We start from the raw sequence: 18,505 nt of genomic DNA, 5'->3' as shown, positions 1-18,505 counted from the left end.
CACATTGAACCTGGCGGTGCTCGCGACAACTTTCACCCATAAACTTTCTCCCATTCTGTGTCTTTCAAGAGCTCCAGATCTTCGTCTTCCCTTTGAACTCTGACATTTCACCCCCACAGTGATTTGCATATGTTTGTTATTAACCTTATTCCTTGTTTCCATTCCACTATTGAAGATTTCTTCCTGACTTCTAAGACACTACAGACAATGTTTGCTTTCACAAGCTTCACAGTTCTTCTCATTACAGAGGATGCACAGGTGCACCCACCAGGAGCAGTGGCTTCCCTGGCTGCGGGCACGATAATAACCCATAGCATTCATTCATTAATTCATTCATCTTGGACCAGAGCCTTACCCAGTACAACAGCAGGGTGTTGATGTATTCAATGATGCCGAACATGGACATGTACTTAAACATGCAAAAGGAGGTGACCAGGGCTGCCCTTCCTTCTCTGTAGAGACAAAAGGATGGATTCCATTACAGCAACTTCTACATGCAGCTCCAGCTCGAACACACAGATGCATGCATGCATGGATACACATGTGAGCTCCTGCTCACTGATGTGCGCACATGTGTGGATGCAAGCATGGGCTCCTACACACTCGTGTGCATGCAGAAATGAATGGATACATGCATGGGGTCCTGCTCTCTGATGTGTGCACATGTGTGGGCGCAAGCATGGGCTCCTACACACTGATGTGTATGCATGGGTACACGCATGAGCCCCTGCTCACTGATGTGCATGCATGCATGGAAGCATGGGCTCCTACACACTGATGTGCATGCATGGATACACGCATGGGCTCCTACACACCGATGTGCATGCATGCATGGATACACGTGTGAGCTCCTGCTCACTGATGTGCGCACATGTGTGGACGCAAGCATGGGCTCTTGCACACTGATCTGCATGCAGGCATGGATAGAACCATTAGATTCTACACACTGATGTGCATGCATGCATGGATACAAGCATGGGCTCCTGCTTACTGATGTGCATGCAGGCATGGGTAGAACCATTAGATCCTACACACTGATGTGCATGCATGCATGCATGGATACAAGCATGGGCTCCTACACACTGATGTGCATGCATGCATGGATACAAGCATGGTTTCCTACCCACTGATGTGCATGCATGCATGCATGGATACAAGCATGGGCTCCTACACACTGATGGGTGCATATTTATGGATGTAAGCATGGGCTCCTATACGCTGATGTGCTTGCATGCATATGTCTCTGCTCAGTGATGTGTACACATGTGTGGATGCAAGCATGGGCTCCTACATGCTGATGTGCATGCATGCATGGATAAAACCATGAGATCCTTCTCACTGATGTGCACATATGCATGGATGCACGCATGAGCTCCTGGTTACTGATGTGTGCACATCTGTGGACGCAAGCATGGGCTCCTACACACTGATGTGTAAGCAGGCATGCATGGGTACACGCATGGGTTCCTGCATGTATACATGCATGAGCTCCTCTTCACTGATGTGCATGCAGGCATGGATACATATATGACCTCCTACAGCCGTGACTTCTCCTAGGAAGGCCTTTCTGCTTGTGTGCAATGGTGACTGTATGTTTGGTGTCTGTGTGCCTGCATCTGTTAGGCTGTGTGCAAGGGTGCCTGTATGTTTGTTGGCCTGTGTGCCTGCATCTGCTAGACTGCGTGCAAGGGTGCCTGTGTGTTTGGCTACATCTGCTAGACAGTGTGCAAGGGTGCCTGTATGTTTGTTGTCTGAGCGCCTGCATCTGTTCGACTGCGTGCAAGGGTGCCTGTGTGTTTGGCTGCATCTGCTAGAGAGTGTGCAAGGGTGCCTGTATATTTGTTGGTCTGATTGCCTGAATCTGTTAGGCTGTGTGAAAGGGTGCCTGTATGTTTGTTGGCCTGTGTGCCTGCATCTGCTAGACTGTGTGTTTTCTGGTCTGTGTGAGTGCATCTGTTAACTGTATGCAAGGGTGCCTGTGTGTTTATTTGTCCGTGTGCAATCATCTGTTACACTTTGTGCAAGGGTGCCTGTGGGTATGCTGGTCTGAGTGCCTGCATCAGTTAGGCTGTGTGCAAGAGTGCCTGTGGGTATGCTGGTCTGAGTGCCTGCTTCTGTTAGACTGTGTGCAAGGGTGCCTGTATGTTTGGTGTCTGCGTGCCTGCATCTGTTAGACTGTATGCAAGGGTGCCTGTGTGTTTACTTGTCTCAGTGCCTGCATCTGTTTGACTGTGTGCAAGGTTGCCTGTGTGTATGGCTGCATCTGCTAGACAGTGTGCAAGGGTGCCTGTGAGTATGCTGGTCTGTGTGCCTGCATCTGTTAGGCTGTGTGCAAGAGTGCCTGGTGGTATGCTGGTCTGAGTGCCTGCATCTGTTAGACTGTGTGCAAGGGTGCCTGTATGTTTGGTGTCTGTGTTCCTGCATCTGTTCGACTGTGTGCAAGGGAGCCTGTTGTCTGAGTGCCTGCATCTGTTCGACTGTGTGCAAGGGTGCCGGTGTGTTTGGTGTCTGTGTTCCTGCATCTGTTCGACTGTGTGCAAGGGAGCCTGTTGTCTGAGTGCCTGCATCTGCTAGACAGTGTGCAAGGGTGCCAGTATGTTTGTTGGTCTGTGTGCCTGAATCTGTTAGGCTGTGTGCAAGGGTGCCTGTATGTTTGTTGGCCTGTGTGCCTGCATCTGCTAGACTGTGTGCAAGGATGCCTGTGTGTTTGCTGGTCTGTGTGCCTGAATCTGTTAGGATGTGTGCAAGAGTGCCTGGTGGTATGCTGGTCTGAGTGCCTGCATCTGTTAGACTGTGTGCAAGGGTGCCTGTATGTTTGGTGTCTGTGTTCCTGCATCTGTTCGACTGTGTGCAAGGGAGCCTGTTGTCTGAGTGCCTGCATCTGTTCGACTGTGTGCAAGGGTGCCGGTGTGCTTGGTGTCTGTGTTCCTGCATCTGTTCGACTGTGTGCAAGGGAGCCTGTTGTCTGAGTGCCTGCATCTGCTAGACAGTGTGCAAGGGTGCCAGTATGTTTGTTGGTCTGTGTGCCTGAATCTGTTAGGCTGTGTGCAAGGGTGCCTGTATGTTTGTTGGCCTGTGTGCCTGCATCTGCTAGACTGTGTGCAAGGATGCCTGTGTGTTTGCTGGTCTGTGTGCCTGAATCTGTTAGGATGTGTGCAAGGGTGCCTGTATGTTTGTTGGTCTGTGTGCCTGCATCTGTTTGCAAGGGTGCCTGTGTGTTTGCTGGTCTGTGTGCAATCATCTTTTAGACTGTGTGCAAGGGTCCCTGTGGGGATGCTGGTCTGAGTGCCTGCATCTGTTAGACTGTGTGCAAGGGTGCCTGTATGTTTGGTGTCTGCGTGTCTGCATCTGTTCGACTGTGTGCTAGGGTGCCTGTATGTTTGTTGTCTCAGTGCCTGCATCTGTTCGACTGTGTGCAAGGTTGCCTGTGTGTATGGCTGCATCTGATAGACAGTGTGCAAGGGTGCCTGTATGTTTGTTGGTCTGTGTGCCTGAATCTGTTAGGCTTGTTAGGCTGTGTGCAAGGGTGCCTGTATGTTTGCTGGTCTGTGTGCCTGCATCTGCTAGACTGTGTGCAAGGGTGCCTGTGTGTTTGCTGGTCTTTGTGCCTGCATCTGTTAGACTGTATGCAAGGGTGCCTATGGGTATGCTGGTCTGTGTGCCTGCATCTGTTAGGCTGTGTGCAAGAGTGCCTGTGGGTATGCTGGTCCGAGTGCCTGCATCTGTTCGACTGTGTGCAAGGGTGCCGGTGTGTTTGGCTGCATCTGCTAGACAGTGTGCAAGAGTGCCAGTATGTTTGTTGGTCTGTGCACCTGAATCTGTTAGGCTGTGTGCAAGGGTGCCTGTATGTTTGTTGGCATGTGTGCCTGCATCTGCTACACTGTGTACAAGGATGCCTGTGTGTTTGCTGGTCTGTGTGTCTGAATCTGTTAGGATATGTGCAAGGGTGCCTGTATGTTTGTTGGCCTGTGTGCCTGCATCTGTTAGACTGTGTGCAAGGGTGCCTGTATGTTTGGTGTCAGTGTGTCTGCATCTGTTCGACTGTGTGCTAGGGTGCCTGTATGTTTTTTGTGTCAGTGCCTGCATCTGTTCGACTGTGTGCAAGGTTGCCTGTGTGTATGGCTGCATCTGCTAGACAGTTTGCAAGGGTGCCTGTATGTTTGTTGGTCTGTGTGCCTGAATCTGTTAGGCTTGTTAGGCTGAGTGCAAGGGTGCCTGTATGTTTGCTGGTCTGTGTGCCTGCATCTGCTAGACTGTGTGCAAGGGTGCCTGTGTGTTTGCTGGTCTTTGTGCCTGCATCTGTTAGACTGTATGCAAGGGTGCCTGTGGGTATGCTGGTCTGTGTGCCTGCATCTGTTAGGCTGTGTGCAAGAGTGCCTGTGTGTTTGCTGGTCTTTGTGCCTGCATCCGTTAGACTGTGTGCAAGGGTGCCTTTCTGTTTGAAGTCTGTGTGCCTGCATCTGTTAGACTGTGTGCAAGGGGGCCTGTCTGTTTGATGTCTGTGTGCCTGCATCTGTTAGACTGTGTGCAGGGGTGCCTGTGTGTTTGGTGTCTGTGTGCCTGCATCCGTTAGACTGTGTGCAAGGGTGCCTGTGTGTTTACTTGTCTCAGTGCCTGCATCTGTTTGACTGTGTGCAAGGGTGCCTGTATGTTTGAAGTCTGTGTGCCTGCATCTGTTAGACTGTGTGCAAGGGTGCCTGTCTGTTTGATGTCTGTGTGCCTGCATCTGTTAGACTGTGTGCAGGGGTGCCTTTCTGTTTGAAGTCTGTGTGCCTGCATGTGTTAGACTGTGTGCAAGGGTGCCTGTCTGTTTGATGTCTGTGTGCCTGCATCTGTTAGACTGTGTGCAAGGGTGCCTGTCTGTTTGATGTCTGTGTGCCTGCATCTGTTAGACTGTGTGCAGGGGTGCCTTTCTGTTTGAAGTCTGTGTGCCTGCATCTGTTAGACTGTGTGCAAGGGTGCCTGTCTGTTTGATGTCTGTGTGCCTGCATCTGTTAGACTGTGTGCAAGGTGTGTGTTTGCTGGTCTTTGTGCCTGCATCTGTTAGAATGTGTGCAGGGGTGCCTGTGGGTTTGCTGGTCTTTGTGCCTGCATCTGTTAGACTGTGTGCAGGGGTGCCTGTGTGTTTACTTGTCTCAGTGCCTGCATCTGTTTGACTGTGTGCAAGGGTGCCTGTGGGTATGCTGGTCTGTGTGCCTGCATCCGTTAGACTGTATGCAAGGGTGCCTTTCTGTTTGAAGTCTGTGTGCCTGCATCTGTTAGACTGTGTGCAAGGGTGCCTTTCTGTTTGAAGTCTGTGTGCCTGCATCTGTTAGACTGTGTGCAAGGGTGCCTGTCTGTTTGATGTCTGTGTGCCTGCATCTGTTAGACTGTGTGCAGGGGTGCCTTTCTGTTTGAAGTCTGTGTGCCTGCATCTGTTAGACTGTGTGCAAGGGTGCCTGTCTGTTTGATGTCTGTGTGCCTGCATCTGTTAGACTGTGTGCAAGGTGTGTGTTTGCTGGTCTTTGTGCCTGCATCTGTTAGAATGTGTGCAGGGGTGCCTGTGTGTTTGCTGGTCTTTGTGCCTGCATCTGTTAGAATGTGTGCAGGGGTGCCTGTGTGTTTACTTGTCTCAGTGCCTGCATCTGTTAGACTGTGTGCAAGGTGTGTGTTTGCTGGTCTTTGTGCCTGCATCTGTTAGAATGTGTGCAGGGGTGCCTGTGTGTTTGCTGGTCTTTGTGCCTGCATCTGTTAGAATGTGTGCAGGGGTGCCTGTGTGTTTACTTGTCTCAGTGCCTGCATCTGTTTGACTGTGTGCAAGGGTGCCTGTGGGTATGCTGGTCTGTGTGCCTGCATCCGTTAGACTGTATGCAAGGGTGCCTTTCTGTTTGAAGTCTGTGTGCCTGCATCTGTTAGACTGTGTGCAGGGGTGCCTGTGGGTTTGCTGGTCTGTTCGACTGTGTGCAAGGGAGCCTGTTGTCTGAGTGCCTGCATCTGTTCGACTGTGTGCAAGGGTGCCGGTGTGTTTGGTGTCTGTGTTCCTGCATCTGTTCGACTGTGTGCAAGGGAGCCTGTTGTCTGAGTGCCTGCATCTGCTAGACAGTGTGCAAGGGTGCCAGTATGTTTGTTGGTCTGTGTGCCTGAATCTGTTAGGCTGTGTGCAAGGGTGCCTGTATGTTTGTTGGCCTGTGTGCCTGCATCTGCTAGACTGTGTGCAAGGATGCCTGTGTGTTTGCTGGTCTGTGTGCCTGAATCTGTTAGGATGTGTGCAAGAGTGCCTGGTGGTATGCTGGTCTGAGTGCCTGCATCTGTTAGACTGTGTGCAAGGGTGCCTGTATGTTTGGTGTCTGTGTTCCTGCATCTGTTCGACTGTGTGCAAGGGAGCCTGTTGTCTGAGTGCCTGCATCTGTTCGACTGTGTGCAAGGGTGCCGGTGTGTTTGGTGTCTGTGTTCCTGCATCTGTTCGACTGTGTGCAAGGGAGCCTGTTGTCTGAGTGCCTGCATCTGCTAGACAGTGTGCAAGGGTGCCAGTATGTTTGTTGGTCTGTGTGCCTGAATCTGTTAGGCTGTGTGCAAGGGTGCCTGTATGTTTGTTGGCCTGTGTGCCTGCATCTGCTAGACTGTGTGCAAGGATGCCTGTGTGTTTGCTGGTCTGTGTGCCTGAATCTGTTAGGATGTGTGCAAGGGTGCCTGTATGTTTGTTGGTCTGTGTGCCTGCATCTGTTTGCAAGGGTGCCTGTGTGTTTGCTGGTCTGTGTGCAATCATCTTTTAGACTGTGTGCAAGGGTCCCTGTGGGGATGCTGGTCTGAGTGCCTGCATCTGTTAGACTGTGTGCAAGGGTGCCTGTATGTTTGGTGTCTGCGTGTCTGCATCTGTTCGACTGTGTGCTAGGGTGCCTGTATGTTTGTTGTCTCAGTGCCTGCATCTGTTCGACTGTGTGCAAGGTTGCCTGTGTGTATGGCTGCATCTGATAGACAGTGTGCAAGGGTGCCTGTATGTTTGTTGGTCTGTGTGCCTGAATCTGTTAGGCTTGTTAGGCTGTGTGCAAGGGTGCCTGTATGTTTGCTGGTCTGTGTGCCTGCATCTGCTAGACTGTGTGCAAGGGTGCCTGTGTGTTTGCTGGTCTTTGTGCCTGCATCTGTTAGACTGTATGCAAGGGTGCCTATGGGTATGCTGGTCTGTGTGCCTGCATCTGTTAGGCTGTGTGCAAGAGTGCCTGTGGGTATGCTGGTCCGAGTGCCTGCATCTGTTCGACTGTGTGCAAGGGTGCCGGTGTGTTTGGCTGCATCTGCTAGACAGTGTGCAAGAGTGCCAGTATGTTTGTTGGTCTGTGCACCTGAATCTGTTAGGCTGTGTGCAAGGGTGCCTGTATGTTTGTTGGCATGTGTGCCTGCATCTGCTACACTGTGTACAAGGATGCCTGTGTGTTTGCTGGTCTGTGTGTCTGAATCTGTTAGGATATGTGCAAGGGTGCCTGTATGTTTGTTGGCCTGTGTGCCTGCATCTGTTAGACTGTGTGCAAGGGTGCCTGTATGTTTGGTGTCAGTGTGTCTGCATCTGTTCGACTGTGTGCTAGGGTGCCTGTATGTTTTTTGTGTCAGTGCCTGCATCTGTTCGACTGTGTGCAAGGTTGCCTGTGTGTATGGCTGCATCTGCTAGACAGTGTGCAAGGGTGCCTGTATGTTTGTTGGTCTGTGTGCCTGAATCTGTTAGGCTTGTTAGGCTGAGTGCAAGGGTGCCTGTATGTTTGCTGGTCTGTGTGCCTGCATCTGCTAGACTGTGTGCAAGGGTGCCTGTGTGTTTGCTGGTCTTTGTGCCTGCATCTGTTAGACTGTATGCAAGGGTGCCTGTGGGTATGCTGGTCTGTGTGCCTGCATCTGTTAGGCTGTGTGCAAGAGTGCCTGTGTGTTTGCTGGTCTTTGTGCCTGCATCCGTTAGACTGTGTGCAAGGGTGCCTTTCTGTTTGAAGTCTGTGTGCCTGCATCTGTTAGACTGTGTGCAAGGGGGCCTGTCTGTTTGATGTCTGTGTGCCTGCATCTGTTAGACTGTGTGCAGGGGTGCCTGTGTGTTTGGTGTCTGTGTGCCTGCATCCGTTAGACTGTGTGCAAGGGTGCCTGTGTGTTTACTTGTCTCAGTGCCTGCATCTGTTTGACTGTGTGCAAGGGTGCCTGTATGTTTGAAGTCTGTGTGCCTGCATCTGTTAGACTGTGTGCAAGGTGTGTGTTTGCTGGTCTTTGTGCCTGCATCTGTTAGACTGTGTGCAGGGGTGCCTTTCTGTTTGAAGTCTGTGTGCCTGCATCTGTTAGACTGTGTGCAAGGGTGCCTGTCTGTTTGATGTCTGTGTGCCTGCATCTGTTAGACTGTGTGCAGGGGTGCCTTTCTGTTTGAAGTCTGTGTGCCTGCATGTGTTAGACTGTGTGCAAGGGTGCCTGTCTGTTTGATGTCTGTGTGCCTGCATCTGTTAGACTGTGTGCAAGGGTGCCTGTCTGTTTGATGTCTGTGTGCCTGCATCTGTTAGACTGTGTGCAGGGGTGCCTTTCTGTTTGAAGTCTGTGTGCCTGCATCTGTTAGACTGTGTGCAAGGGTGCCTGTCTGTTTGATGTCTGTGTGCCTGCATCTGTTAGACTGTGTGCAAGGTGTGTGTTTGCTGGTCTTTGTGCCTGCATCTGTTAGAATGTGTGCAGGGGTGCCTGTGGGTTTGCTGGTCTTTGTGCCTGCATCTGTTAGACTGTGTGCAGGGGTGCCTGTGTGTTTACTTGTCTCAGTGCCTGCATCTGTTTGACTGTGTGCAAGGGTGCCTGTGGGTATGCTGGTCTGTGTGCCTGCATCCGTTAGACTGTATGCAAGGGTGCCTTTCTGTTTGAAGTCTGTGTGCCTGCATCTGTTAGACTGTGTGCAAGGGTGCCTTTCTGTTTGAAGTCTGTGTGCCTGCATCTGTTAGACTGTGTGCAAGGGTGCCTGTCTGTTTGATGTCTGTGTGCCTGCATCTGTTAGACTGTGTGCAGGGGTGCCTTTCTGTTTGAAGTCTGTGTGCCTGCATCTGTTAGACTGTGTGCAAGGGTGCCTGTCTGTTTGATGTCTGTGTGCCTGCATCTGTTAGACTGTGTGCAAGGTGTGTGTTTGCTGGTCTTTGTGCCTGCATCTGTTAGAATGTGTGCAGGGGTGCCTGTGTGTTTGCTGGTCTTTGTGCCTGCATCTGTTAGAATGTGTGCAGGGGTGCCTGTGTGTTTACTTGTCTCAGTGCCTGCATCTGTTAGACTGTGTGCAAGGTGTGTGTTTGCTGGTCTTTGTGCCTGCATCTGTTAGAATGTGTGCAGGGGTGCCTGTGTGTTTGCTGGTCTTTGTGCCTGCATCTGTTAGAATGTGTGCAGGGGTGCCTGTGTGTTTACTTGTCTCAGTGCCTGCATCTGTTTGACTGTGTGCAAGGGTGCCTGTGGGTATGCTGGTCTGTGTGCCTGCATCCGTTAGACTGTATGCAAGGGTGCCTTTCTGTTTGAAGTCTGTGTGCCTGCATCTGTTAGACTGTGTGCAGGGGTGCCTGTGGGTTTGCTGGTCTGAGTGTCTCTGTGTCGATTTATCTGTGTAAATGGGGTCTGTATGTTTGTGGTTCTGTGTACATGGGTGCTCGTGTGTCTCTTAGTCTGTGTAAATGGGGTCTGTATGTTTGAGGTTCTGTGTACATGGGTGCTCGTGTGTCTCTTAGTCTGTGTAAATGGGGTCTGTATGTTTGTGGTTCTGTGTACATGGGTGCTCGTGTGTCTCTTAGTCTGTGTAAATGGGGTCTGTATGTTTGTGGTTCTGTGTACATGGGTGCTCGTGTGTCTCTTTGTCTGTGTAAATGGGGTCTGTATGTTTGTGGTTCTGTGTACATGGGTGCTCGTGTGTCTCTTAGTCTGTGTAAATGGGGTCTGTATGTTTGTGGTTCTGTGTACATGGGTGCTCGTGTGTCTCTTAGTCTGTGTACTGTAAATGGGGTCTGTATGTTTGTGGTTCTGTGTACATGGGTGCTCGTGTGTCTCTTAGTCTGTGTACATGGGTGACCCTATGTTTGTGGGTCTTAGTACCACGAGATGGCTGACTCCTTGCTCAGTGGAGGTGAGGAGTTCCACTTCATGCGCACCAGGTGTGAACTCACTTGATGAGGTCGGAGACGCAGTTGATATTCGTGATGTTCGAGTTGAAAGGCGCGGCCACGGACGCCTCCTGCTCGGACAGGGAGATCCCCGCATGCGCCATTTTCAGAGCCTGCAAGACAGATCGGTTCATACTTGTTTAGGGAACTGCAGCAAAGTCATGTGTCGCCCTTAGTGCACACAACCCCAAGCCACGTCTAGTGATAGAATAAAACCTGCAGCAAAGAATATAAGGGGCATATTCACAAAAAATGTTGGAGCGCGGAGCTGTGCTAAAGTCAGCAGCACCGTGCTCTGACATTTTTAAACCATAAAACAAGAACGGTGCCAATGCTGCACTTAACTCTAGGAGAGAATTGGACCTTGAACTGAATGAAACAGTTTCACTCTTAACCACTTTTTCTGTTAGGTTTAATCCACAATATTTTCATACAATACATTTGTTTTTTGATTTGCACGGTTTTATCAAATATCCAAGTAGAAAAAACAATACAACATTAATATCCACATTAACATATACTGGTTTTTAGGACACCCTCACTTACATATAACAATCACTCATACATGCTAGACAAACAAAACTCCTCAAACATACTCAATAAACACTGTTTATAACAAAAAATAATTGAATGTAGTAAATATACATAAGGCCATCAACAGGTATAGTTTATCACAATTATAACACACTGTATTTGATTGTTTTATAAATGATTGGCCAAAAGAGAAGAAAGGTCTACGCGTTTCGAATCCCTTTGCGTGTGGGGATTCTCATCAGGACCAACACTTTCTGAAACAACTGACATTTTTAAAAGCAGTGATGCGCTGTATTCATAAGAATACAGCGCACCCTTGTGTTTCCCCTACCTCTGGTGCTAAATCAGCTGCCTGGCACCAGCGCAGGCCCCCTTCCACCATGTGAAAAGGGTCCCGGCCCTGCAAGGGGCGATTCTTTATGTGCAGGAAGGGACACATTACTGCACATAAACACTCATCCGTGTCGATCTGCTCTTTCTATGTGTGCTGCAGAAAAACGAGGATAAATGAATGATATCTCCTAGTATCGCCTGGTAATCCATGGCGTTACAATGGTGCTGTTTTAGGTGCTGCCTCAGCCTTGTAAATCTAGGGCAGCGTCGAAAAGCAATGGGTGTTGTGGTGGAGCGCCCACAGCAACCCCCATTGCACGCCCCTTTGCAGCAGTGGACTGTGGCAGAAAGGGGCTTACTTACAAGGTGGTGTAAAGTCACATTAAGTAGCTTAGCGCCACCTTCAAAATATGGGAAAAGGCGCTACGCTACCGGAGCGTCAAAACAAGTGAGCCTCCGGTGGCGATTGGCCGAGAGAGAGGTGGTAGTGGGAGCTCCTAAACCCCAGCCAATCTGGAGGAGAGTGAACTACATACCTCGCAGCTCTTCCTGTGCACTTCAGGCCCTCGTCTACAAGAAAATGATGCAGCAAGTCACTTACCTGTGCCGTGCTGCGTCATTCTCAAAGCACAGGGATGCGTCATATTAACAACAATGCAATGCATCCTTGTGCTTTCCTGTGTGCTGGCGCCCAATCGGCTGCCATGCGCCAGCGCAGGCACCCTTCCGTCATTTTGCAAGGGTGCCTGCGATGACTTTTTTTGTGCACAAAAACAATCATTAATGCCGTTTTCATTTTTCTATGCGTGCTGCAGAATTTAGCACGCATATAAAGAGGAAGAAATTAGGAGAAATAAAAGTATTTCTGCTCCTTGTGCCATTCTTATACCTCCCCTGGGGAGGCACAGGATTCTGACACATTTCCAGTTTTGCAAAATGTTTCAAATCTAGGAATGCGTCAAGTTCCATGAATGTTACGTGGGACACAGCAACACCCATGAAACGCCCCTTTCACGCAGAGTAATACGTGAAAGGGGCCCATATTTACACGGCCATAAAAAAGTCATGCAGGGTGACTTTGCAAGGTCTTGTAAATATGGGCAAGCCCATTGCGCCCCCGGCACATCTAAAAAAGTGTCACACTGGTGGCGCAATGGGCTTGTAAATAAGCCCCTATGTATCTGTAGGAGCAACTCTCCAGCGAGAGTCAGTGGCTCAGGTATCCCTTCCACGCCAGCATATAGGGGTCATATGTCCACATGTGCCAGACCTTCCTCTGCGTGGATTTAGTCAAGTCAAGGGCATTTGTATCGCGCACACATCACTCACAAGAGTCTCATGGCGCTTGCAGACGGCTCTAATAAAAGAGGACTAGATCTAATTTCCAAACAGCCAGGTCCTCAGCTGTTTGCGAAAGCAGCTGTGTTCAGAAGTACTGCGCAGGTGAGGAGGCATTTTATTCCAAGATGCCGGTGCTAAAAAAGAGAACCATCTACCCCCTTGTCAACAGTTTGAATTCTGAGGGGGGTCAATAGTGCCTTATTACTAGATCGAAGCACTCTGGGTGGCTGATACCAGCGTAACTTTAGCAGCCAGTATTTTGGACGGGTTCCATACATATGCTTATGAGTTTAGCATAAGATTTTAAAGAGTTCGCTTTTTCACTGGAAGCCAATGAAGAGTGTTTAAACAGGAGGCGGATTAGGATCTTTGTGGACGATCAAGGACTAACCTGGCAGCGGTATTTGCAGAACCTGGAGCCTATTTAAAAGGTCTTCATTTACTGGCAACAATAGGGCATTGCCGTAATCGATTCTGTTTATGATCAATCCCTGTATTAGGGGTTTCCGCGCCTCTATAGGAAGCCATTTAAACACCTTCCGGAGGCTGCGCATAACGCCAAAACAGGTGCCAACGACATGATTAACGTGGCCCCTCATGGACAGGCAATCGTCCATGTAAAATCCGAGATTGCGGACCACGCTCTTCGGGGCAGGACACGAGCCTAGGCTAGACGGCCACCAGTCGCGCGTCCAATGGTCTGTAGCCTTACCGAAGAGCATGATCTCTGACTTGCCCCCGTCGAGCTGGAGATAGTTTGACCTCATCCATTCGTCAACATGGGTCAGGCAGTTTTTAAAACGCAGCTTGGTATCATTGGGATCTGGGCCTAAGGTGACCAGAATCTGAGTGTCATCTGCATAAGATATGACATCAAAACCGTATGTTCTGATCACCTTAGCCAGTGGAGTGATGCACAGATTAAAAAGCGTGGGGCTCAAAATAGAGCTCTGCGGGACTCCCATCTTAACCGGTCTCTCACATGAATTGGTGCCACCCATCTGCACAGTTGTTACGCGTTCAGATAGGTAGCTACCAAACCACTTGAGGGCATTCCCTCTGACACTAACCTCCCAAAGCCGTTGTTCAAAGATCTTATGGGAGATGGTGTCAAAGGTGGCAAACAGATCAAGCAGGACGAGGATAACTGATAGATGTTTATCTAAAGCCAATCTGATGTTATAATTGACCTGGTCTAGCGCTGTCTCCGTACTATGTGCTGTTCTGAAACCGGACTGAGAAGAATCTAAGAGTCCATAGCTTTCCAGGTAGTTTACAAGTTGTTGGTTTACAAGAGTGTTGGAAACGGGTAGCGTGGTGCAGAGCAGGTGGGCCAAACTCTGGAGGAAATGTGTAAAGCATCCACGCAGTACACACAGGCGACACACCAGGCACACTACAAAAAGAGACGCTACACAAGTTTGTGTAAGAATAACTTTTGTATTGTACAAAACACAAGATATTATTAGCAATCTCTATACTGCGCCAACTGGCGCTCGGTCAAAAGTTACAGGGGGGAATTATATACATGGCAGGGCCCCTGCCGGAACCATTGCAACATACAGATAGAATGAATGTACGTGAGGAATAAAGGTACAGTCCATCGGCCTCAATCCTGCAATAAAACACATCAGGGTATAACATTAAGCATTAGGCCGGAACACCTGTAATGAAACATCATGACATCACCATAAGTGTAAACGGCATGAACACCCCCGAGGCAGGAAAGCTGCAAGGGGACAACTTTAGGCATCCACCTGTGGACGTAAACATAGCAGGCATGAAGCGTTCTTCATTAGGGTCAAACGCCAGGCAACATCACATTAGGCATTAGCATTGCATAAGGCATTACTCTCGAGCCTGAACCTGTGGACACAAAAATTAGGCAAAGCTCCTGCGGTAGAACACCAACGTTGTCGCCTTAGGGAAAAGAACCCCTTCGCATTATAAACACAGGCATTATGCCTAAGCCTCATAGATACAGGGGTAGGGTCTTTAGGCCTCAATGTAACACCATCAGCGGGGACGTTAATCATGAGCAACACATTCCTGTAAATACAGGCACTCCCCAACAAGTGAGCAGTCCCAGACAGTACAGTCACGGGGGAGGCCCCACAAAACAACACTGGGACGGTGTAGTTCCTCTTCCGGGCCCGAGGCTCAAAAATGCCTTAATCGTTGCAGCGACCCGCCACTGCGGCGTCGCTGTGTAGCCCCTGGGGTCCTGGGGCCCTGTGGCCCGGTCTGTAGGGGAGTCTGTCCTCCAGGGGCTTCAAAGCAATTTTTCCGGCCCGTTGCAGCTGCCTGCTGTCAAGTGGGGCAGTTGAGGAACACCCAAGCCATCACGGACACTCCTGGTGCCCCGGGGGTAGGCCCCACGGGGGCGGGTACCAACACTATGCCCAGCTACCCCCCCTCCTTCATCAACCGTCCCCCACTGAGGCCCTCACTCACCGGGACTCTTGGGGCAGGCTCCGGGCGGCGCGGGCTTCACGCGGGGCTCTCTTCTGCTCACGGGGAGCCCCGCCAACGTCAGCACACCACCGCGATTCCCCCGAGCCCCCTCCTGGGACTCGGGACTTTCAGGCACGGCTCGCGGGGCTCTCCCTGCACCACGGGAGCCCCGCTGACACTCAACAGCACTTCCGCTGCCTCCAGGTTCCTGGTTTCACCCGGGCCCCCTCCTGGGACCAGGGACTTCGAGGCCGCCTCTGCAAGGCTGCAGACGTCTTCGGCGGCAGCTTCTTCGTCCTTCACCCGGGCCCCCTCCTGGGACCCTGGACTTCTACGCGGGGCTCTCCTCACATGCGAGAGCCCCGCCCGGACTCCGGCAGCACTCGGGGCTCTCCTCCGTCTCCGGAGAAGCCCCTCACCACGGAGCGACGTCTCCGTCGAGTCTTGGGGGAGACGCCAGCACGGGGTAGGCTCCCGCCTGGCTCTCGAGTCACTCCTTCCCCTTCCGAGTCGCCGCAGGCAGAGCGGCGGCCCGCTCCTCGTGCGCACCCCGGGCGGCGGCAGTGATTCCGGGCAGTCGTGAAGCACGGCAATCACGCGGGGTGGGCACCCGCTTGATTTCAGACATAAAGCGGGGTGAGCACCTGCTCCTGGTGCGCTTGGCGCCTCGGGCCACGGCGGCGATTTTGGGCAATCTTCTGTCCTGCAGTGAGGGGTAGACTCCCTCTGACGCTAAAGCACACAGCAGCAGTCCTCCACTTCTCAGCGCTACCCACCCAGCGCCTTCAGGTCCAGCCCATTAGCATCAAGCACTCACGAGGCGCTGGAGGGCACTAAAAGCTCCAGGGACCAGCGATAGTGTTCCTCCCTCTTCACTGGCCATGTGCTGGTAGCACCTGGGCAGTACGGCGCTGCAGGGGACAGGCACTTCCCTTTTCCTCTCAGCTCAGGCCAGCAAATGATTAGTCAGTCTCGGCAGGCCGTCCCTGGGTTCCCCTCCTGCCGGGCCAGATCAGTGGGCTAGTCCAGTGTTCCTCACTCAGCTTGGAAGGCAGCACCTAAGCCCTGTCACTCCCAATGGTATGAGTCCCTGATTAAGCCCTACCGCCTAAGTCTCCTGCGTAGGTTCCCCCCAGGACAGCGTCGCCCCAACTATGACTCTCCCTTGCCCTGTGGACATCAGAGGGGTGCAGGTAAGCTCAGGGCCCAGCACACAGGCCCACGTGGCGGTAACCACTGGCAGCAGGCCCCCTCTCTCTCAGGTCCACCCTCTGACTGAGCACATGGCAGCCCAGCTCCGCCCTTTATACGCCCCTCACCCCACCTACCAGACAGTGCCAGAAGCTTCTAGAAACGTCTGGGGAAACTGGTTCTAACTGGCCTAGGGGGAGGGGTAGAGCACCCTGGGTGCCAGGCTTCCCTCCAAAAGCTGGGGTTGCTGGGAAATAACAACTAGACTGTTAACCCAGCTCAATCAGACGGCACAACCACACAGCCATGGCATCCATTTTAAAAGTTACATGTTTAAAATGGGGAAACTCAGTCTGCGTACACCATCGCACAGCATTCAATATTTGCATTTATACAACATGTGGTTTCCCATAAAAGCGAAAAAAATCCGGGAAAAGGGCCAAGTCCAACAAAGAGACTCCAACATTTTTCCAAAATAAGGGAGTAAAGAGATGGGCCGAAAGTTTAGAAGTAGTTTTGGATCAGCCGTCAGTTTCTTTAAGATCGGCCTTATTTTGGCTGCCTTCCGAATATTAGGAAAATCGGCTTCCAAGAGAGACTTATTAAATAGATAGATCAGCCTATCTAAAACTATTGGAGCAATGATAGGGAAAACTTTGGAAGGGATGGGATCTGCGGGGGAGCCCAACTTTATCTTCTGCATCACCAAGGTTACAGACTTATGGTCACATTTTACAAACTCATTTAGAATGCAGGGAGGGTCAGATAAAGGACGGGACAGTTCTACGGGATAGATACAGTTGTGTGAGGGTAAAAAAGACCGATGAATATTTGTAATTTTTTCCTCAAAAAATAATGATAAGGAGTAAGTCCAGTTTTGAGAGACAGGCACTGTAGGCTGATTAATAGGGATAGTGAATTCTTTTAAAATATAATAAAGTTCCCTTGAGCAATTTTCTGCCTTATTTATCTGGTCAATCAGGAAAGATTTTTTTGCCCATTTTATTTCATTCATGTAACCATGATGCCGTTTCTTATAGCTTTCACGATCTACTGGATTTTTACTTTTACGCCATTTTCTTTCAGCAATTCTGCATAAACTCTTAGTAGTTTTTAACTGATCAGTGAACCATGGAGCAGTTCTCGTCTTAAACTTAGCATTACTCAAAGAGGCAATTTTATCTAATGCAGCCAAAATTGTTTTATTAAGTTGTAGTGCCGCATGATTTACACTTGCTTCTGGATCTATGGGATCTAGAGAAAAGTTTTTTGAAAAAAGGGACGGAGTTACTTTGTGCCATGGTCTGCGCAATACGAATTCGCGTTCCAAAATGGTATTAAAAGAGATAGTAGGAATAGCGAATCTCAGTAAGTAATGATCAGTCCATAATAGCGGCGCGGGGGATTCCACAGTCATTCCAAGTGCATTAGTAAATAGAAGATCCAACGTGTGGCCTGCGCAGTGTGTGGGGCCTACAATCAACTGCACAAGACCAAGAGTACTCATATTAGAGATGAATTTATCGGTGTCGGAATTGGATAGCATTTCTGCATCGTGGTTAAAATCTCCAATCAGGAGTAAATTATCTGAAGCTAAAGCATGAGGCGCAATAATTTCTAATAGCTGATCTGAAAAGTCTCCTTTTATACCTGGTGGTCGGTAAATTAATGCCCCTCTCCAGGAACCATTGGAAAGGCCGATGATATTAAAAATACATATTTCTTTATGGCTATGTATAAGACTTTCCAAAACAGTGATAGTTAGACCATGCTTATTGGCAATTAATAAGCCTCCCCCTCTAGTCTCTTTCCTGTCTATTCGAATGATTTTATATTGTGAAGGGAAGGCAACATGTACATCTGGAGAGGCATGCTCCTGTAGCCAGGTCTCCGTAACAAAACATATGTCAGGATCTATTTGGTCTAAGAGGCTCCATATCTCTATAGGATGTTTAGATATGGAGTGTGCATTAAAATAAATTGCACTGAGTTGTCTGGGGGACGCACTGGGCTGATTTGGACCCAAGCAAATAATAAGGATCCGTTCAACCAGTAGGATAAGGTGCGCGCCTGATTTCCGGGACCCTAGATAAATCAGTTTACCATACGCCAGTAAATTCTATTGAAGAAGAATTTAGGTCTTTTAGTTCTTTGCTGGTATATTGAATAGATCTCATATCTCCTCAAGAATAAAGAGTGTGCCTACAGATATAGATACAACAAACATTCCTGAAACCAGCAGAAGCAAGGGGTAAACGAGGCAGGGGTCCTGGCTTCCGGCGATGATCAGGCGCCCGCGCCCTTCGCCTGACTAAATAGAGGAAGGCACGAAATCAACTAGAGCGCTGAACTAAAGCTTCCGGTAATAGATCGGAAGCAGTGATGGCCCCAAACAGCCCTCCATTCAATCGGCACATGCCATGACGGAACGGGGTCAGAGGCTACTGTCAATCAAGGAGTATGACGTCAGAAGCAAACAGTAAGCATCATTCAGTCTACGCTCCATATTTAATTATAGATTAAATTTTTCATAAAACAAA

At 50.0% G+C, this 18,505-nt stretch overlaps 1 protein-coding gene across 1 annotated transcript in view; it reads right to left on the bottom strand.

Moving 5' to 3' along the window:
• The window catches only part of LOC146788633 (putative cation-transporting ATPase 13A4), a 235,098-nt gene that overhangs the window by 71,200 nt on the left and 145,393 nt on the right, over nucleotides 1-18,505 (bottom strand). Inside the window, exons 23-24 of the mRNA XM_085635818.1 lie at nucleotides 10,116-10,225; nucleotides 356-452 (exon numbers count right to left, since the gene is read on the bottom strand). Coding sequence (XP_085491944.1) covers nucleotides 356-452; nucleotides 10,116-10,225 — 207 coding nt within the window. The remainder of the gene's footprint in view (nucleotides 1-355; nucleotides 453-10,115; nucleotides 10,226-18,505) is intronic.

Source organism: Triturus cristatus, chromosome 11 (genome assembly GCF_964204655.1).
Source record: "Triturus cristatus chromosome 11, aTriCri1.1, whole genome shotgun sequence".
Taxonomy (NCBI): domain Eukaryota; kingdom Metazoa; phylum Chordata; class Amphibia; order Caudata; family Salamandridae; genus Triturus; species Triturus cristatus.
The sequence above is the reverse complement of the archived record's forward strand: the minus strand, read 5'-3'. Positions and strand labels throughout refer to the sequence as shown.